The sequence below is a fragment of the Halichoerus grypus genome, chromosome 12, assembly GCF_964656455.1.
Source record: "Halichoerus grypus chromosome 12, mHalGry1.hap1.1, whole genome shotgun sequence".
NCBI lineage: Eukaryota > Metazoa > Chordata > Mammalia > Carnivora > Phocidae > Halichoerus > Halichoerus grypus.
The window spans coordinates 22,489,351-22,512,066 of record NC_135723.1 but is presented as its reverse complement, the minus strand read 5'-3'; the positions used below and the strand labels follow the sequence as shown (position 1 = coordinate 22,512,066).

The following is a 22,716-nucleotide window of genomic DNA, read 5'->3' as shown; positions in this document are numbered from 1 at the left end:
ATATATCTCTCCAGTATTATCTTTCCCCCTACATGGCAGTGTGGCGTGGGAGAAAAGACATGAACTTTGAAGTCAGATCCAGGTTCAAATTCCAACTCTGTCTCTTAAAGACTGTAAAACAGGGGCGCCTGGTGGCTCAGTCATTAAGCATCTGCCTTCGGCTCAGGTCATGATCCCAGAGTCCTGGGATCGAGCCCCACATCCAGCTCCCCACTCAGTGGGAAGCCTGCTTCTCCCTCTCCCACTCCCCCTGCTTGTGTTCCCTCTCTTGCTGTGTCTCTCTCTGTCAAATAAATAAATAAAATCTTTTTTAAAAAACCTGTAAAACAGGCAAGTATTTAATGCTTTGAGCCCTTTCTTTGCTCATCTGCAAGTGCACGTGGTAACTGTAGAGATGGGAGGATGTAGTGACATAATATTGGTGAAAGCTTCTCGAATAATTGTAGCACACCCTCTCTGGCCCCATGGGTTATAAACTCATTAGTCAGGTTGAACCTCTTTCATGTTGTAGTCATTTAACGCCTGCCTGCAGTAAGTGACCAGTGATTTTTTAAATTAAGAACCCAGAAACAAACAAAAAACAGACAAACAAAAGAACCCAGAGGATCACCTGCCAGTGTCATTGAGAACTGACTAACAAAGCAGTTCTTTACCCTTATTTGGGGAATTTTCTATGGGTCCTCAAGGGACAGGAGCCAGTTCTTACAGCACATCCACGCTTTTTAGGTGGAACCATGCCACTGGCCCTTGGCTAGGTGGGGGTGCAGGGCTCAAGAATCAGCAGTAGTGCTTGGAAAAGCAATCCTTGATTCAAAGAGATGAAACAAAAGCCCACTGCAAGAGTCAGAAAGCTGCACTTTTGTTAGATTCAGAAACTTTTAAATGTGCTTATGATTTACTTCAAAGTCCAGAATGAAGAAAATACAAGGTCCTCAACAGCTCTGCCTAAGAAGGAAACAGGGATTTTTGTTTGATTTGTTCACTAATGTAGCCTAGTGCCTGAATAGTGTCTTGCATGTAAAGGATGCTTAGTTAATATATGATGGAAGGAGGGATGGAGGGATGGTGGATGAATGAATAAATGAATGAATGAATGAGGCCATGGCATGCACTTTATATATGATCTAGCATAGTGCTCAATATATATAGAAGGTCCTTAATAAATAATTAACTGGCTAAATATATAGATTGTACCCTAGCCACTTAAGGGCATTTAGTAATGTACCTTAAACTAAATATTATTCCTATATATTTTTACTTTATAATATATTTTTATGTATAACCTATATTATCATCATTCTCTTTCTTTTAAAATGATCTATTCATTCATCTATTTCTCCCCTCAAAACAGGAGAGTGTCACAGCTTAAAAGCAAGTGAGGAGAGAAAATGAAATTAAAAGGTTAATTAGACATTTTTAGTCAGAAAGTTAAAAAATTTTGTCTAAATTGGTTTGACTGCACTGAATGGAATGAAGAGAAAACAAACTTCATTTTTTAAAAAGCTGGAAGAAGATGGAGGAAAATGAGGCATAAGTTGTGCAGAATGTGTTTGATAAATTTGTTGGGAAAGAATGTTACACTTATAACACCACATTTGGTACACACTTCACTCAGAGTTTCTATAATTATCATTCTCGTATGAGGGAAGAATAGCCAGATACCCCCTTCACAGCTATAGGAACCAAGCCTCAGTAAAGGTAATGATCTATACCTCCAATAAGAGGTAGATCCAGGGATGGAATCCAGTTCATCCAAATATTCAGGAAAAAATACAATTGCCAAAGTGTAGAGCGAGCCTGACACATTTAGAGAACATGAAGAGTTAGGGTGAATAGGGTACCTGGTTGGAATGAAGGGGGTATATAGAAAAGTCACAAGACATCAATTTAAAGAAATAAATAGGAGATAGATTATAGAGTACCTTGAGTAACACAATAAAGAATTTGGGTTTTTATCTATATCAATTATTTTGAAATTATTTTTAAAGCCAAAAAAATCCTTTTTAAAATAAAAAACCTGATACGAGATGCCAAGATGCAAAACAAAAGTAGGTTGTTTCTCCAATTGAAGCTGTTCTGCCTTCCTGCCCCTCAGCTTTTGAGGAGAAAAGGTTGAAAACGGCGCAAAAAGGTTTAAACCAAGAAAAGTTTGAAAAGGCATGAATGCTGACAAGTGTTTGGGCAAGGCAGAGACGAGCTAGTGGCAGAGGGACCCACCGTGGGAGGGAGAGAGCGCAGACACGGGGTTGCCAGTGGGAAGGGAAGGCAAAGATGCTGGGGACAGGAAGAGAATCAGAACAGAGCTGGGAAATGTTCAAAGATTCACTCGTGGGCAACTGTAGAACATGACCGACCTTACAATCACAAAAATGGGGGTGAAGGCGAAGGAGAAGGCTGCTGGTTTTGGTGAAAGGCAATGACGTACTTTTAAATGTGTTTTTGTCATAGAGACATTTACTCTACACTGTGCTCGGGCCAGAGGAATGAAAATCAACCCCTTTCTCTCTACCAGTTTTCTTCCCTTTTTCAAATAGATGAAACAAAAGTGCATGGCATGAGTCAGAAAGCTGCACTTCTTGGCCTATTTCTAAATTTCAAGTGCTTAAGTTTTCACCTGAAAGTCCAACATGAAAAATTTACAGAATCCTCAAAGACCCCATTCTAAAAAGGAAAAAAAAAAAAAAAAAGACCATTTCCATTTTTGTAAACTTTCTGTTCTTCCCTCTGGGTAACTAGCACATTAATTTTTCTCTTTAAAAGCTAGTTTTCCCCGATGGCATGAAGTACAATTGATTTCGAGGGTAATTATTGTGAAATCCAAGATTTGTGTGTGTGTGTGTGCTTTAGAAACTAAATTATAGAAGTGAAACGTGAGGCGTATGCGCATCCAATCAACTACAGTAATTCTGATGTGTATTCTTCTGAGACTCAATATCAGGTCTTGGCCAGCGGCGTGTGAAGAGGACAGGCTCCTCTTCCTCTGTGTTTCTGAAACTGGTGATGCAAGCGCTCCCGCCCTTTTCTGAGAACACAGAACAGAACGCCTGACTCAGGCAGGCAGCTGCGGCTCTTAAAACAGCGCGGCCCCGCACGCGTCCCTGCTGGGGTGAGCGCCGCCGCCGACATGAAGCCAGCCAGCTGGTGCTGGCTGAGCTCGGCTGTCCTTGCTGCTTACGGCTTGTTGGTTGTGGCAAACAATGAAACGGAGGAAATTAAAGATGAAACGGCCAGGGATGCCTGCCCGGTGCGACTAGAAAGCAGAGGGAGATGCGAGGAGGGCGGCCAATGCCCCTACCAGGTGAGCCTGCCCCCGTTGATGATTCAGCTCCCCAGGCAGTTCGGCAGGATCGAGGAGGTGTTCAAGGAAGTCCAGAACCTCAAGGAAATGGTAAATAGCCTGAAGAAATCTTGCCAGGACTGCAAATTGCAAGCTGACGACAGCCGGGACCCGGGCAGAAATGGACTGCTGTCACCTAGCCCGGGATCCCAGGGAGAAGCCGATGACAACAGAGTTCGAGAATTAGAGAGTGAGGTGAACAAGCTGTCCTCTGACCTAAAGAATGCAAAGGAGGAGATCGACTTGCTTCAGGGTCGCCTGGAGAAGCTCAATCTTGTAAATATGAACAACATAGAAAATTATGTTGATAGCAAAGTGGCAAATCTAACTTCGGTTGTCAATAGTTTGGATGGCAAGTGTTCGTCTAAGTGTCCCATCCAAGAACAAATACAGTCACGTCCAGGTATGTACAATGTATTCTTATCAGTTGTTCATGACTATTATACAGCTAGATAGTATCTATAAACCTTAACCTGAGCCAATAAGTTAAATAGATGACAGAGGAAATAAATAAGCCTTTTAGTCATCAAGGTAGTACAGGAAAAGCTAATATCTTTGCAAATGTGGCCACAGAACTTATATAAGACTTAATTACAAAAATCATAATTAGTTCTGTATCCTGTGAAAGCACTTCCAATTTCAAAGAGCTTAGTTGCTAATGCCAGAGCTACACACAAACTGGAATAGAGAGATATTAGTTCCTAATGTTTCAGTGCATTTAACTTATCTCTTCACTGAAATGTTTGGAAACAATAGAGATAAGGCAATATTTCCAGTTATGCTTTGTTCATTGGGAATCAGGTTTCCTGTGGTTGGCTGACTGCTCCTTCTCATGTGGCCACAAGGAATCTTTGAAAGATTTTTGCTTATCTACAGTTGGTAATCCCAAATACCTAGTGAAAACAGGAGATTTTATAGATGGAATAAAAGCATCTATATGGCTTCATGTGTGTGCAGAACTTTTTGCTTCGAGTGGCCCAAAAACATTTTAAGGGGAGAGTTTTGGCATACCAGAAGACCACAGACTTAATTACTACTACTTAACTACTTAACTACTACCACGATACCCACAACCTTCTAGCTGTGGCACTGCTTCCTCCAAATGCTGCCTTTCGACCTGAGTTCCCGGGACACTGCTCCTGATGGTCTTGCTACACTTTGGAAAGCCATCTCTGCATTAGGACCTCCACTTACCATGAGTGTGAGGTTGGAGGGATATGATGCCTGGGACAGAGGGCACATTCATTTGGAACAAGCACCTCATGCGTGCTCCATCCCTAGGGGATCTGCCAGGGATCTGAAGGCAGGCAGGGCTTTCGAGGACCACTGTTGCTAATCCTCCTGGCAGCCTGTGTCTGAATGTGTCCTGCACTGCAAGGCAGAGGCTCACGTCTCAGTGCCATCTCTGGGCACACGTTAGATTTGGCGCTGCATGGCAACTCGTAATGACATGCACAGTTTCCTACCATCTATCTTTGTACTAAAAGTTTGGGGGAAATATTGGAATGCTGTGAGTTCTAAACACACATGAATAGATTTTTTGTGCCTCTGAGAAGCTCGTATTAAATCTACCTTATCTGGCCCAGATCTTTATAAGAAATATTTGAGAGTAAATATCTGTATTTGATTCCTACAGAACCATGTTAACTGATTATTATACTTGCCCTGGACATAACCACCTGTTGTTTCTTTCTAGAAACCAAACATATGAAACACTGGCGAAATACTTTCCAGATAATAAATTCAGAATAAGAATACTGGTATATTATTTTAAAAAATCTTTTTTTTTTTTACTCGATCTTCTTTATTTAGTTGTCAAGCGAGGAAAACAAATGTGAATTTATGATCAATTCTGCATGTTAGAATTTTAACACATCATTTGGAACATATCCTATAAAACTTTATGAGAGAGGAGGGTATCGGCCCCTTGAGGTGAAAGGATATAGAAACTTGTGCTTTTTCTGTATACTTGGAATGCAGTTCAGGGGAGTTGGAAGCATCTGTCCTTTAGGACCAAGGAATGTAGTAGTTACAAGAACAACCTTTACAGCCAGCCAGATCTCAGTATGGGTCCTGGCTCTGCCACTTAATGCTTCTGTGAACTTGGGCAAGCCACTGATTCTCTTTGAGCCTAAATATCCTCACCTACAGATTGGAAGTAATACCTACATCATAAGGTCAATGTGCAGAGTTAAGTGCGAAAATGTTAAGTCTTTGGCAGAATGCCTAGAACACATAAGTAGCACTCACTAAATATTAACTAACTTACTAAAACTACTTTATTGATGGGGGTCTCGTTGTTGTTCGTTGTGAACATTATCACTATGATTACCAACCAAGTCACGTTGGAGAGCCTTGTCTGCTTTTATAGCACCAAGTTCTTATTCTGAGGCCTTAATAAACATTTGCTAAACAGGCTCAAGTGAGTTTTGCAGAGCAGGGTTTCATTAACACCTTCGACTGAATTATCAAACTACTTTTGTAAATACAAAGAATTTTTAAGATGCATAGTTTTTATGAACAGAATCCGATGTCTTTCTCTTCTTCCCCCTTCAGTTCAACATCTGATATATAAAGATTGCTCTGACTACTACACAATAGGCAAAAGAAGCAGTGAGATCTACAGAGTTACACCGGATCCCAAAAATAGTAGCTTCGAAGTTTTCTGTGACATGGAGACCATGGGGGGAGGCTGGACAGTGCTGCAGGCCCGTGTCGACGGAAGCATCAACTTCACCAGAATGTGGCGAGACTACAAAGCAGGCTTTGGAAACCTCAGAAGAGAATTTTGGCTGGGAAACGATAAAATTCATCTTCTGACCAAGAGTAAGGAAATGATTCTAAGAATAGATCTTGAAGACTTCAACGGTGTCAAACTCTATGCCTTGTATGATCAGTTTTATGTGGCCAGTGAGTTTCTCAGATACCGCTTACACATCGGCAACTATAATGGCACCGCTGGAGATGCCCTACATTTCAGTAAACATTACAACCATGATCTGAAGTTCTTCACCACCCCAGACAGGGACAATGATCGATATCCCTCTGGGAACTGTGGGCTCTATTACAGTTCAGGCTGGTGGTTTGATGCATGTCTTTCTGCAAACTTAAATGGCAAATATTATCACCAAAAATACAGAGGTGTCCGTAATGGGATTTTCTGGGGCACCTGGCCTGGGATAAGTGAGGCACAGCCTGGTGGCTACAAGTCCTCCTTCAAGGAGGCCAAAATGATGATTAGACCCAAGCGCTTTAAGCCATGAATCACTCATGCTCCTTCCTCTGAGTATTCATTACCTAATAGGGCAATTAATTCCTTTAGCACTTTGGAATATGTTTCATACTCCTTTTCTATGACTACAAATTTATCTCTAAGCAGTGGGTTCTTATGCTACACAGCATTTGAAATAAAGCTGAAAAAATACACATTTTAGAGGAGTTCTTTGTTGCTGTTATACTGTTATCCAAATGAATACTTGCAAAGCAAGTGGGATTATTGAGAATTACACAAGTAGATTTATGATTTTCTTAATTTCTATAATTGAAAAGTTTTCTATTTACTTGTATTACTCACTATAATTATGAAATCATTGTTTATTTAGCAAGCTGGATTTTTACACAAGTAATCTGAATTTTTATTGTGACTTAAATACAGTTAATGGTAGATCACTCTTTTCAGGCTGTCCTCAGTTATTGGGTATTTCTTTGTCTCTGAATACCCTAATCCTCATTCTGAGATAAACTTTCTCAATTTATGGCATTTACTTTGGTTCAGGAAGACCCTATAGCATTTTAGTTCTCAGATGAAGGGAAATATATAGAATTAAACCTGTTCAGGTACTATTTGTGAAATGTAAAACATCTGTCATTTAAAATATTTTAAAAGTGATAGCATAATGTCACTCCTAAAAGCATTCAGAAAATTCAGCCTTAAAGACCATGGTTTAAAGGTAGTTAATTCACAGTTAATAACTCTTTAGGTGTTGCATGGTGAAAACTGCTTTAATATAAAAATTAGCTTCCTTTGCTCTGTATGCACAATAGTTTTTAATTTAAGATTGCTCACTACTGTGTGTGACTACTAGTAGGCTTTCTTTTGGAAGGATAGGTGTGGGTGGGGAATAAAGCATTTATTTATAGACTAGAATACTCTGAAGGCCAAAGCATTTATATCCAAAGCAATAATTTCATTAAGTGATTCACTTCATAGAAAGCTAACTTTTATAGGACATATGAATTTTGAAATATATAGTAGTTCAAATATTATGTATTTCAATCCTCACTGGTGTATTGCTTATTTTTTTAAAGATTTAAATACAGGTGTTTATTTTTTTAACCAAATTAAAATATCTGACACTTTTATAATTCACTAATTTTGGAGTGTGGGTATCATTTTTAAAAGATTATAAAAAGTAGTGTGTTAAATTTCATCGCTGTAAAAAGGGATCATTTCAGAGAGAACAGTAGTATTCTGTTGAACATTTAAAAAAATACTCTAGAATAAAATTTGAATAAAATAATGTGAGCCATAGAAATATATTTAATCTTTAATTTCTAGTTTGTTTCTATTACAGTAACCAAGTTTTCAAAATAAACTCATAAAGATGCAACTTTACTCCTTTGAAAATGATTAAGGAGGATAGTTGCTTTAGGTAACAAATTAACTTTTTCAAATATTGCCCTTTATAGAAAATTCTAACCAAAAAGAAGCAACATATTCTTTAAAAAAATATATGACATACAAAGTTCTCAGGTACACATGATAAGAATTAGGTTATTATGAACACTATTAAAATGTTAAAGCAAGAGAAATGCAGATAGAATTATGATGACCAAAATGTAAAATATCATTATAGATTTCAAAGGCTTCATATCTACTCAATAGTTTAATAGATGTAAATGTAACTGATTTACTCTTCATTCCTCTCTCTTTTCTTTTAAAAAAAGATTACGAAGATTTCGATATACAATGTATTTATTTCAGATAAGAGGATTTTCATTTACTATATGTAATTATTAATATATGTGTAGGTTTCAGTAAATTTCCGTGATCAAAAATGGACTCATCAGGCAGGATCTTATCCCATCAAACTTCTATTTCTCACACAATGAAAAAAAGAAAAAAAATGGACTCTTCACAAAATAACAGTTCTAAAGAAAAATAGCTCATATAGTGAGTGTCCACTGACTTAATGGGAACGAGGTATCATTTCAGGAGATTTGGCAAATAACTTATTAATCCATGTAAATATTCAAAAGCTTGTCCTTTTATCTTTCTACCTTATTTCAAAGGATCAAATTTTATTTTCAATTATACTTTTATGGTACTTTTCTAATAAAAATTTCTGTGACATAGAAATTTCTTTTTGAAATCATTTCATGTCATTTATAAAATATATTTTATACTTTGATCATCTTTAACATGTTGATGGAAATAGATTATATCTGAGAGTCTTTTGCCTTAACTATTCCCTAATATATGCTAATGTTCATAAATGTGGATTGATTATTAACAAATATTTCAGTCTTGGTTCCATTTTAAAGGCTAATATTTGTTATCTTAATTAAGACTTTATTTCTAAGCTTTATCATTCTTTGAAAATGTTGACTAAAATTAGTCCTTAGAAATTCCAAGTGAAACTAATTCACTCATTGCTGAAAAGAAAGATCAAATTTTTCTTATAAGCAGTAATGTTTCAAATGAACTAATGACGCATCTGTCCAGTAAAATAAAGAGCTTAAATATATGAAGCATGAAAGATATCCTAGTAACAAAATTTGTTGGTCCTTATTTTTGATGTCTGCTCAAGGAAAGGTTTTAAAAGTTAAAGTAATGGATAATGTCATCATGATAAGCTTTTGTTTAGAATTCTTATTTTCTTTTATGTATAAATAGGTTTATGTCTTTAACAACCCTGTAAAATAAAAGATTTAATCTTCACCTCTGTTTATTTCTGCAATGTGGAACCTTAAATATTACTGTTTATAAAATAATATTTATATATTTACTCTTGTCTGAAAAGTTGCATAGTGTTTACCTAATTAGACTTTACCTTTGACTCTATAAAGATTTTAATGAGTTCTATTTCGTTAACAGGAAGACAGAGGCAAATACAGGAACACCATTATCTTATTTCCCTCCAGAATACTGTTGACACATTGGAAATAAAAAAGTTTCAGTTTCCTTTTGCAGCATTCAGCTCCATCTTTTTCCATCATTAATGTTGCTCCTTTGGCTCAGCCCCTTTCAACTCCTTTGGATAATGCAAACGCTTTCTCAGAGTAACCCATGCCCCCAGTTTCAATCTGTTCCAAAACACCCTCCATTTCACTGTCAGAGGGACTATTCAGAAATACAGTTCTGATCGTATTATTCCAGCAACCCCTCATTTCCTATTGTATAAAAATCCAGCAAATAAGCCCCTTCGTGGATTGGTCTCTGCCACCCCTTTCACTATCCTTTTCTGCCACCACGCATACTCCTGCCATACCGAATTCCTTGTTCTCAAACAATCCCCATGTTCTCTGAGTTTTTCGCTATTTTGTGTATACTGTTCCCTTGGTCTAGATAGAATGCCATCCTCAACCCCTGCTGAGTTTTGTCTTATCACTCATGAATCAGAGCAGGGACTCAGGAGCTGGATTTGCTAGATTTGAATTTCAGCTCCACCCTTTGTAAGCTGTGTGATCACAAGCAAAGTCACTTAATCTCACTGTTCCTTGGTTCTTTCAGTTACAAAATGGATAACAGTAGAATCTGCCTGGGGGAAAAAAAAGAATCTGCCTGATAGTTATTGAGAGGATTAAATGAGATAACATATATGAAACACCTAGAATGTGTGTGTGTGTGTGTGTGTGTGTGTGTGTGTGTGTATCATCATCATCCTAAATAGTTATCTCCTTTGGGCAGTCTGTTCTGATAACATTAGGAGGGGGTTGGTACCTCTCAGGTCCTATACCATCCTATATATTCCTTATTATACATTACATTATTCAACAAGGGTTCTACCTTGAAATCAATCTCTTTGGCTAGGATGTAGAGCCAATTTGAGATAGTGTTGTTCTTCAAAATGGTTCATGAGTATGTTACCATAGATAAAGAGCTGCAGTGTGAAGAAGCTGGAGTTATAACTGGGGAAGGGGCAGATACCGTCAAATCGGAGGATTTGGGAGATTGTGAATACAGGTGAATACAGGTGAGCAGGGGTTGAAGCCGGCGGGGGGGGGGGGGGGGCGGGGAATGGCAAGAGAGGATCAGATATGCTATGGATTGGGTACGTACACTAGCAAGCCTTTAGAAGGGGTTCTGGGAACATGCCTCTGGACACATGTCATGCGGACGCACACGGCGGTACCAGAGCAGACAGCGATTGGTCTACCTGACTGTGTTCCTAAAGAAAAAAGATTTTTTTTCATCCTTCTTACACCATATTGTAATTTTGAAATTAATTTTAACCATACAAAATGCATGAATGCTTTAATTTAAAAAAATTGCAGTTAGACTAATTACCCTTTGCAAACCCCCTTCAGTTCCAATCTTCTCCCTCTCCCCAGAGGTAACAGGCAGAGATGGCTGAATCCAAACTCATTTCATTCTGGGTCTTGCCAAAATGCAGTGTCTACTGAGTCATATCTGTGCCAGGTTTCTTTTGTTTATTGATTGGGAGGAGTTGGAAGTGAGAATAGAAATGAGGAAAATGGAGTTTACTTTGGAGAATTCAGTCCCCTGAACTCCCAAATGTGATTGAGCCTCCTTTGCTCCTTGAAGCGGCCCCTCCCTCCCCCACATTGAGAAGGCTCGTCTTTGCTGGAAGACAGTGTTGCTTTCTTTTCTGAGGGAGAGATCTTAATTGTCCCTTAGGCTCCTTCATGCCACTCCTTGGCCTCTCCAGACCTGTAACCACGGCATGCTCTCATGTCAATTATGAAGTCAAATTGGAGGAGAAGCCTTTTCACAAATTTGCTAATTTTTATCAGTAGAAAGCTGGGGAAGACATGTGGAGACAGATTCTGAGGTTGCTTGACTAAGGAAGGAGAAACAGTCTTTCAGATGTGACTGAATCTACTGATACGGGTATATTTACCAGAAGTTCTGGCTTCAGTGGGCTAGCTGGAGCAGATGTGTTCAGTTCTAATAGTTTGCTTGATTAGTTGACACAAACCCAGTTTTGACAGCAGCTCACGCAACTAAAATTAAGAAGCCAGAAATGCCTTGGAACTAAAGGACTTACGGAGATAGAAATCTTGGAGTGGATTCAGGCGTAATTCATTCAAAAAGTATTTACTGAGTGTATACTATGTGCCAGACGGTCTTCGAGAAAGCCAGAGATACATCAGTTACCAAAGACCCTATTCTGCAGTGTGGAAACCTTAAATATTACTGTTTGTAAAATAATATTTATATATTTACTCTTGTCTGAAAAGTTGCAGAGGAACTTTGTATCTTATCAGAGGAAATGAATAACAATATATAAGAAATGCCATAAAAAATTCAATGGGGCGAAGGAGATAAGGAGTATGACAGGAAGGATGCTACTTTACATAGGCAGTCTGGGGAGACAACCCTGAGGAGGTGACCTTTGAACAGAGTCTTAAAGATATGAGAGAATGAGCCAGGCGGACAGCTGGGAGAAGATACCCAGGCAAAGGGAGCCTCAGGTGCAAAGGTGCTTAGCATGTTTTAGGGTCAGCAAGGAGGCCAGTGTAGGAAAAACAGACAGTCTAGGGTGGAGGGGGTTTAGAAGATGAGATCAGAGAGAACTTGGGGGGTTGGGGTTAAGTAAGGGGTGGGGTGGCGACTGCCAGACCATTTAGACCTTATAAGTCATGGTAAGAATTCTGCCTTTTACCCTGAGTAGGTAAAAGCCCTAAGGGTTTTGATCAGAAGAGGTACACAATCTCATCCTGTTTTAAAAGGATCACTCTTGTTTAGTGGAGAATACACCGCTGGGAGACATGATTGAAGCATGAACACTAGTCTGACAGTGTTTGCAATGATCTTGGAGAGAGATGTGCACCACGGTGCTTGCAGTGAAGTGGATCCTTAAGGTAAAGCGGACAAACTTTGCTGATCAAAGATCGGGGTGGACGGTGACAAGATCAGAGGTATCACAAGGACAGGATTTTGGCCTGAGCACCTGTGAGGGATGGAGCTGCTGTTAATTGAGGTGAAGGCTGCATGAAGAGCCCGTCCGGAAAGTGTAGCAGGGGTGGGGTGAGGGGTGGTGGCCAGCAGTTTTGAACATTCTAAGTTCAGATATTGATAATACATCAAGTGGATGGCATTTGGATATTAGCATGCTGTTCAGAGAAGACATCTAGGGTTCAGAAATACATTTCTAGGGGCACTTGGGTGGCTCAGTCGGTTAAGTGTCTGCCTTTGGCTCAGGTCACAATCCCGGGGTCCTGGGCTCGAGCCCCACGTTGCTTCTCCCTCTGCCTCCCTCCCTGGCTTGTGCTCTCTCTCTCTCTCTTTCTCTCAAACAAATAAATAAATTTTTTTTTAAAGAGGAAAGAAATACATTTCTATATTCAGGAATACTAGAATGTGGACAGTCATGCATCTATGGGCCTAGATGAGATAACCTAGTAAGTAAGTGTCCATGGAGCCACGCCTTCCAGGGAAGACGAGCTGGAAATAGGGAACAACCAGCACAATTGCAGCCCATCCACCCTGTAACTGTCATTTCAGAGGTCACACAGATGCTGCCTTATGGAGCGAAAGGACATTTATTCCCGCTGCAGCAGCTGTCTCTAGAATATTCTAGACTTAGATGTGCTTTTCCTTGCTTCTGCCAGCACCACTATTTTGATGAGTTACTAGATGTCTTAAAAGCGGTTCTGGCAGTCTAGACATGGTATTCCAGAAATCACTGCTTGTGACTTAGTCACTTCACCGTGAAGGGAGGAGGCAATGATCTATGGAAGCCTCAGATACTGCATCTTCTGGGAGGCAGCGCCGTGTGAGTTTGGAGTGTTGTCGTGTAGGATACTGTGTGTTGTTGTTGTTGTTTTAGAGATTTATTTATTTATTAGAGAGAGAGAGAGAGCACGCGTGTGAGCTGGGGAGGGGCAGAGAGAACTTCTCTGTCAGTTCAGCAGCCTACTGTCCCCATGTCCATACTTAATTCTGCCTCTGCACTTTTGCTCACCTAAAGTCTCAGGGGTAAACCAAAATTAAAACCATGATCTAGCTAATTCATGATCAGCATCTTCCTAGACATCACAAGGAACCTCAAAAAGATCTGTATTATTTTATTAGTGATTTTCAGAAGGAAACCTACACTATGCCTCTGAGGATAAAAACTCTTCTTTTGAAATTCCCTCCCAAAAATCATATTTATAAACAGCCTTACATTTAGCCTTAGCCTCTTAAGATAACTGATATTACATTTGTATTTATTATTTTAATAGAACTATGTATCATTTGCCTACTGTATGTATAGCATGATGCTATATGCTTACCAAGTATTTTGGATATGATTTTTTCCAAATAATAACTATACAAACTGTCAAAATTTGAGTTTAATCTCTAGCATTCGAGGCTTTCTTAAGTAATTAAGGATGACACTATTGAAGATGAATTGTTTCCCTATTATAAAAGGCCTCATGCAAAGGTTCATCTTATCTGGGACCATTCAGAATCTGAAAACTTGTTCAGTTTCTGTCTCTGGAAATCAGTTTTCTCATCTTCTGCAGGAAACAAATAGCTTGTGCTAATGTTGTGAAAGTTTATCAAAGAAGGGTCCACAAAACTACTTGTTTACATTTATTTCCCATCCAGTAATGATAGTATCACATTTTTTTTTTTTTAGTTAATTAAGTAACCTGTTTTAGTTTTTGTTTCTAGATTCTTGCTTCTGAATACTAATAATGATAAGTAGCTGTTACTTGCTGAGTGCCAGTCATGTGCTGGACACGTTCCTTGGGGCATTTCCAATGTTCTCTCTGCTGTGATTAATGCTGCAATAGGGAGGTTATGTTTTACACTCACTAAAGTCTTCCCTGAAAAACAAACAATAAACAAACAAACCTCTGTTCCCTGCAAACTGTTTATCATGTGTGGACCATTACCCCTTTTTAGCTTTCCTGGCTTTCTCATGAAATGGGCTAATTTTCCATGACAAATTACCTATGGCGATTCCAAGCTAAAGTTCACACAGAAGAAAATCTCAGGGGACATCTGGGTGACTCAGTTAAGTGTCTGCCTTTGGTTCAGGTCCTGATCCCAGGGTCCTGGGATGGAGTCCCACATCGGGCTCCCTGCTCGGCGGGGAGACTGCTTCTCCCTCTGCCTGCCATACCCCCTGCTTGTGCTCTCTCTCTGACAAATAAATAAATAAAATCTTAAAAAAAAAAAAAAAGTAAATCTCAGTATCACCGCTGCTCTGGCTTTCTGTATGAATTTTTTAAGTGGAAAATGATTCCAGTTAAATCTCAATTTAAGGTGAGGCAAATTTTTTTGTATCTTCTAAAACAATTACATAATATTCTGCTGACAGGAGATATTTTAAAAATTAATACATTTTCAAGTGTGTTAATGTCCCTACTTAACCTAGGAGTTAAGAATTATTTTCTTCCTGCAGCTAAGTCAGAATTTGTAACAACTCTGACAGAGAAGGCCAAACAAGTATTCTATCTCTCCAAACACTATTTTACTTCCATGGTTACAGTGAAAACATTATGCTTAAGTACAAAGCACTTTGTAAGTTCCTTGGAAGCCATATATCTTGATGAAGTCCCCGAAGTTCATTTTTGCTTGTTTCCCTTGCCTTTAGAGACATGTCTTGAAAGAGGTCGCTGTGGCCAATGTCGAAGAGGTTACTGCCTATGTTCTCCTCTAGGATTTTGATGGATTCCTGTCTCACATTTAGGTCTTTCATTCATTTTGAGTTTTATCTTCATGTATGGTGTAAGAAAGTGGTCCAGTTTCATTCTTCTGCATGTTGCTGTCCAATTTTCCCAGCATCATTTATTGAAGAGACTGTCTTTTTTCCATTGGACATTCTTTCCTGATTTGTCGAAGATTAGTTGACCACAGAGTTGAGGGTCCATTTCTGGGCTCTCTGTTCTGTTCCATTGATCTATGTGTCTGTTTTTGTGCCAATACCATGCTGTCTTGATCACAGCTTTGTAATAGAGCTTGAAGTCCGGCATTGTGATGCCCTCAGCTTTGGTTTTCTTTTTCAACAATCCTCTGGTGATTTGGGGTCTTTTCTGGTTCCATACAAATTTTAGGATTGTTTGTTCCAGCTCTGTGAAAAAAGTTGATGGTATTTTGATAGGGAATGCATTGAAAGTGTAGATTGCTCTGGGCAGCATAGACACTTTCACAATGTTTATTCTTCCAATCCATGAGCATGGAATGTTTTTCCATCTCTTTGTGGAAGCCAGAAGATTTCTCATGTAAATGCCAAAGTTCTTAATTTCATTTATTATATAAAATGATTCTTTAAAAATGTAAATATCACTTACAAATGAATGGTTTTAGTGATGGTGACTTTTTATTTATGTCTTATATTCAGGTAAAAACGTTGTCTTTATCTGATCAAGTCAACGATTACAAATCTAGAGAGGTTCTGATACCATGAGTAGCTATGCAAGATGGACAGGAAGACTGATGTTTGTGTGATGAATATGGAGTTGGGGTTTCACATGCTGAACTACTAGAGTAGAGCTTCTCAAGCTGTGTCCCTGAGGTTCTGCAGACATATCTCATGAATGCCAAAGGAAGCCGGGTGGGAAGAAACCAGGAGAATGTGTGATGCATGAAACAGAGTTCACCTAGAATAGTTGTGCTTTCATTTTATATCTTGGGGATCCACCTTAAGTTTCACTTAAAGAAGAGGTTTTGTTTCCAAAAAAATATTTGAAAATCATTGCCTCCCTATTGCATATTCCTTGGGGGGCTCAGCCAGCAAAAATAAAACTAGAATAGATGCATGATGATTCTAACTTGGTGTGAAATTTCTAACTTTAGACATTTAAATCTCTGAGGTTTTAGGTGGACTTGATGTGGTTAAATTCATTCAGAAACTCAGAAGAAATTTCTCCTCTTTAAGTTCACTTTGTAAAATGGTGATTCAGTAGTGTGATTTTTTTTTGGTGGAAGGCTTTACTAATTACTATGCACATGCATTCTTTTGAAAATGGCATGGCTACACACACGATGGTAAGCTAACCAAGAGTTTGCAGGGAATATCAAGACGAATAGCATAGGCATCCTGCTTTCAAAGTTCCTAAAGCTACTATAGTTTAGTTTAAAAAACAGGACAGAAAAGAGTAAGTGGCATAAGGTACAAGCAGTATGCAGGAAACGCAACAGCAGCAACAGTGATCTCCCTTGGTCGGGAAGTGGGATGCTTCAAGAAAAAGGCAGGCTCTGAGCGGTGCTTGCAAGATGAGCAGAATACTGAAGCACAGAAATGTGAAGGAGAGCACTTTCGGGCTGGGTTCAGGAGGAGCAAAGGCGTCAGTGGGTTGGAAAATCCGGAGCTAGTTCGGAAAACAATAATGGGTCTAATTTGGCCAGAGCATGGGGTCTGTGGCCGGGGTCAGTAGCAAAAAGAAGAGAGGAATGGTGGAGACTGTAAAGGGACTTGCCTGTAAGGTGAAAGAGGTGACGATCTTGGGCAAGAAAATCTAAGGGAAGGAAAAATTCAAATTTAAGTATCTATTATCTCCCCTGCCACCTACTGATTGCTCAGTTCTGTGTCTGGGTCTGAGGTGATGGTGGGATACTGTGTGGGAAGGAAAATTGGAAGGAACTCGGAAGACCGTTTTACAAAATAATGAAATGGTCAAGATGTCAAAGAGAAGATGAGCAGAGATACGGGGCGGGGGGGGGGGAACCAGCTTGGGGGTGGGAAAACAGTTTCTGGAGGAGTTTTTAAAGAGGGGCTAAGAGGCATGTGAGAGAGGCATCTGCTGCGATAAGGAATTTTCGGAAGTTTCGTTGCATGATGTGCTGTAGAGCTCCCTCCTCTGTTCCTGAAGGAAGCTTCAGGATAATCAAATTGCTTTCCAAGGCTTTCTGGAGGCAGTTCTGTTTCCTTTTGGCTGTGCTGGGATGGATTTTTAGGTGGGAGAAAGCTCAGTTTTATTCAATTCACAAAGTATCTGTACAGAGCGTGGGGTTTCCCCGTGGTGCTGGGGGTGACAGGAGACGTGAAGGGGAGCGCACGGGGGACCTTCCCCTCTGCATCCTTCCCCTCTGTGCCCACCACATCTAAATCTGTTTTACCTACTGTGCTTGCTATAAGATTCCCACTGGAAAAAAGTGATAGAAGCAGTTTAAAAACAGGGTGAAAACCACCATGGTAGACACTGAGGTACCCCTGAAGGATAATAAGCTGAGAAGTGTACTCTTAGTGTAAAATGGGATTCAGAGAACTGGAATTTCTTGCTCAGGGCTGTGCGGCCAGTACATGAGGAGCTAGAACTAAGACCCATTTTACCTGAACCATTCCCCCCACCCAGGCAGATCAGAGATTTTCTTTACAAGCCGTTAAGATTTAAGATAGGGGCGCCTGGGTGGCTCAGTCGTTAAGCGTCTGCCTTCAGCTCAGGTCATGATCCCAGGGTCCTGGGATCGAGCCCTGCATCGGGCTCCCTGCTCCGCGGGAAGCCTGCTTCTCCCTCTCCCACTCCCCCTGCTTGTGTTCCCTCTCTCGCTGTCTCTCTCTCTCTGTCAAATAAATAAATAAAATCTTAAAAAAAAAAAAAAAAGGTTTAAGATATTTTGGGCCTATCCATTCTTAGATGTTGTCTTTTCAGACAGCAAAGCCTCTATCTTTTTAATTTGAGGTTTGATGTCAGGTAATTCTTGCACCCCCTTATTTCATATCTTGGATGCACCCTGGTGTACCTGTTTGCCTCTGTGGGGTATGGATGGGCTGAGAATAATGTAAAGAACTTTTGCCTCAGAAGATATTGGACTTGGCATTAGGTTCTAAGCCTGCTGCTCGCATCTCCTTTCTGTTTGCCCCTATATCAACATAAATGCTGGATGTAACAAAGGTCACAATATGATGACTCAAACCATCAATGTACTGGGAGAAAATACAGGAGACACATTTATGATCTCAGAGGAACAAAGGTCTTCTTAAAGTATGACACAGAATCTGAAGCTGTAAAAGAAAAGCACAATAAAAAACAAATTTCCACATCAAGAAAAACCACCTTAAGCAAACGCAAAAGAAATCCAACAAACTGAGAGACTTTTGCAATGCATATTATACAAAAAGGCCTACGTTCTACATGTATAAAGAGTTTCTATGAATCTATAAGGAAAAAACTACACAATAGAAAAATGGAAAAAAAGATGTGAACAGAATTCACAAAAAAAGAAGTCACGAATGGGTCTTTGTATTAAGCATGCTCCTCGCTTCCGTAGAGCTGATGCTTTAATGTCTGCTCTGTGTGCTGTGCCGGCCAGATGCAGCTTATTCTAGACAACCTGATCATATGCCTGAGTCATCTTGCCTTGGCCTCCAGCCTTCCTCCTTGTCCCCCTCCCCCACTTTGAAAGGAGTCCTCCTGCTGGAGTTCCACTTCTCAAATGCAAACCAACCAATCCAGAGTCCACACTCTTAAGCGTCTCCTTATTAGGCTCTCACATTCAGGCCACTATACACTTGCCCTAATCACCCCAGAGCCTAGTACCAGGTCACTAGGGACCGCCCCTATGCCCCAGAGCTCACTGAACTTATTCCTACCAACCAATTCCAAGCCTGCCTACCCTGCTTCATCCATTCCTTCCCAAGAAAATCACAATAAAGGCTCTCTTGCCCAGTTCCTCCCTCTCCCTCTGCCTCTTGACTGTTCCAGTGCTTACCCATGTTGCCCATCATGGCATGGCATGCCCCCTTTTCTTAGGAACTGTGAGTAATAAACTATCATTTCAATGGCAACTGTCTCCTGATCTGTTTGCCTTCCTATACATGACATTTTCTGTTAATATACTGTATTTTTAAAACAGTCTTAAACATATGAAAAGAAGCTCCACTCCATGCATTTTAAGGTAAATGTAAATGAAAACTATGATGAGATACATTTTCCTCCCATCAGAGTGACAAAGTTCAAAAAGTTAGATAGCGCACAGTGCTGGTATGAGTAAAGTCACATTCATTTATTGTTCCTGAGAACATAAATTATTACAACCTCTATGGAGAGCAGTTTAGCAATAACAATGAAATTTCAGACTATACAAATTCACAATCTGGCAAATTCTACTTGTGGAGATATATATATATATATATATATATACTCAAAAAAATTGAAAGTGAGGATCTTGAAGAGGTATTTGTACACCCTGTTCATAGCAACATTATTCATAATAGCCAACAGGTGGAAATCACCCAAGTGTCCATAGACTGATGAATGGATAAACAAAATGTGGTATATACATACAATGGAATATTATTCAGTCTTTTTTTTTTTTTTTTTTAAAGATTTTATTTATTTATTTGACAGAGACAGAGATAGTGAGAGCAGGAACACAAGCAGCGGGAGTGGGAGAGGGAGAAGCAGGCTGCCCCCCGAGGAGGGAGCCCGATGTGGGACTCGATCCCAGGACCCTGGGATCATGACCTGAGCCGAAGGCAGACGCTTAACGACTGAGCCACCCAGGTGCCCGGAATATTATTCAGTCTTAAAACGGACAGAAATCCTGTCACATCCTACAACATGGATGGAACAACACCAGTTTGAACTGCATGGGTCCACTTACACATGGATTTTTTTTTTCAATATTGAAACACAGTACAGTACTGTAAATGTATTTTTTCCTCCTTATGATTTTCTTAATAACATTCTTTTTCTCTAGCTTACCTTATTGTAAGAATACAGTGTATAATACATATAACATGCAAAATATATGTTCATCTACTATTTATGTTATTAGTACAGCCAAGAGTAGGCTTTTAGTAGTTAAGTTCTGGGAGGGAGTCAAAAGTTACATGTGGATTTTCAACTGTGCAGGGGGATTGGTACCCCTAATCCCCGTGTTGTTCAAGGGCAAATGTATATTCAAATAGTTCTTGGGTTACTGAAAGTACTGTTTCACAAAATGCATGTTCTCTACTGAGAGCCACAAGCTTTCAAAAGTCAACTTACTTTCTCTCTCAAGAACTTTCTCAAGGAAAAAATAATACGACTAAATATTTCTTCCTAATCCTTATTTTAAAAAGCAACATCTGTTCACAGTGACAATTCAGAAAACAAGCATCTGAATTTAGATTTGTTTTTTTAAAGTAGGCTCCAACATGGGGCTTGAACTCATAACCCGGAGATCAAGACCTGAGCTGAGATCAAGAGGCAGAGTGCTTAACCTACTGAGCCACCCAGGAGCCCCTTCAGATTATTATTTTTAGTATTTAACCAACTTGCTTATAACAGGTTAGCTAAAGAATCAGTGAAAAATACAGAGGTAGTTAAAATGTTATTAAATATATAATGAAAAATAAACATAGGCCCGTGCACATACACAAACTAGGTCCTCACTATGTCTGTAAGAGAATCAAAAAAGAGAAAGGGAAATTAAGGACAATTAACCACACAGAGGAAGGGACAGATGAGCTGTGTGGGGGTAGGGTCTTTGTGGCATTGTCCTCTTATTCCCAGCCCTGAGTCTGGCATGTGCTCAATGCTCAGTAAAGATTTTAGAATGAGTGAAGGAAGATAATCTCAGATAGGAGACAGAGGAACAATCAATTCTTCTCTGTCCCTGACTTTCAAGTCTCTTCTGACTCCCACTTGCCACCGATCACATGTTCAGATAGCAGTTTTTCTGACAACACCCTGGATTCCTGGCCAGAACCAACCTTCATGTTTTTCATTTCAAAAGTGCCAAATATAAGGATATGCTAACATGGAACTTTCTTTTCTCTTCCCCCAGACTCTTCTGCGGTGTATGATTTTACTGATTGAATTTAGGGGTGTTAATGTACTTTGCAAAGTGGAATGTGGCTTGTAGTCTTATAATCCTAATATAAACCTTTAATCTTTGTAAATAGATATTAGCCATGTCAAAACCACAAATGTTTAAGTGCATTCCAAGCATGTCCCAAAGTCTTTTTCCATACTGGAAAGATTTTTAAATTTCCACCTTACTGTCAGAGTTAAAAAAAAAAAAAAAAAAGCCAAAAAACCAAAAACTTTATGGGAAACATGGAACCTATCTGTATTTAATAAATTATCAGTCTGTTTAAAGTTTCTTGACAGACAAAAAAAAAAATCTTGAAAAATTATTCTTGCAAGGCTGCCTGGATGTCTAAAGGACACGTGAAAACAGGCCAACACGACTTGTAGGAAGATTTTAAAAAGAGATTTAGTAGTTTTTTTAAATGCATATCCTCCACATACAGCTATTAATGAAGTGTGATAACTAAGAAAAGGATAGGGAAGCTAAGGGGAAATATTTAAATAGAACATTAAATATTTACCTTTATTTTTTCTTTTAATATACAGTTTACTTAAAAAGTCAATTTTTAAAATCCTAAAATAGTACTGTTTAAATGTATGAATGTCCAGTGAAGAGTGTCAGATGAAATATGCACTAAGGTAGGAGACAGGAGACAGGGTTCCTTGGTTGACTCAGTACCTGCCCAGGGCAAGTCTCAACCTTTCAGAACTTTAAGATAAAAATAATATCTTAAAATTCCTATTCCTTGGGCACCTGGGTGGCTCAGTTGGTTAAGCGACTGCCTTCGGCTCAGGTCATGATCCTGGAGTCCCAGGATCAAGTCCCGCATCGGGCTCCCTGCTCGGCGGGGAGTCTGCTTCTCCCTCTGACTCTCCCCCCTCTCATGTGCTCTCTCTCTCTCTCATTCTCTCTCTCTCAAATAAATAAATAAAATCTTAAAAAAAAATAAAAAATAAAATTCCTATTCCTTATGGAATCACTATGGGAATTAAATTACATGCTTAAAACTACATTGACTGTCTGCTCCTTGAGGGTGAGGATCTTATATTTTCACCTTTGTAAACAGTAACTTGATTAATTCATGTATGAAAGAAATAGAAATCATTTTCACTCTTGAAAAACATTTTAAATTTCATTACAGATGAACCCAAGAAACTCATCAGTACCTATAGGAGGTCAAAGCTAGAAAATGAAGGAAGCTTTAGTAGCATCCAAAAATCACCAATATTTTCAATAACTAATCAAAAATTTTTATTAAAAATTCCTAAAGTTATTTAATCTATTACCAGCCTTAGGAGAATGAAATGTATAAAGAATAAGAAGATATCTTTTGAACATGTGAATATCCCAGTAAAAGTAGGGAATTAAGTAAATGATAGCAACATCTTTTTATAAACACACAGTGGTAGAAGGTGCTGTTAAATATACATAAAAAGCAATCTGCAAACCTTTGAGA

At 39.2% G+C, this 22,716-nt stretch overlaps 2 protein-coding genes across 2 annotated transcripts in view; one reads left to right on the top strand and one right to left on the bottom strand.

Annotated features, from left to right (window-relative positions):
- The window catches only part of CCDC146 (coiled-coil domain containing 146), a 129,845-nt gene that overhangs the window by 80,822 nt on the left and 26,307 nt on the right, over positions 1-22,716 (bottom strand). The window lies entirely within an intron of this gene.
- FGL2 (fibrinogen like 2) lies at positions 2,986-9,521 on the top strand. Its single transcript, XM_036072297.2, has 2 exons — positions 2,986-3,740; positions 5,894-9,521. The coding sequence occupies exons 1-2, from the start codon at positions 3,125-3,127 to the stop codon at positions 6,598-6,600; spliced, it is 1,323 nt and encodes a 440-aa protein (XP_035928190.1). The 5' UTR covers positions 2,986-3,124; the 3' UTR covers positions 6,601-9,521.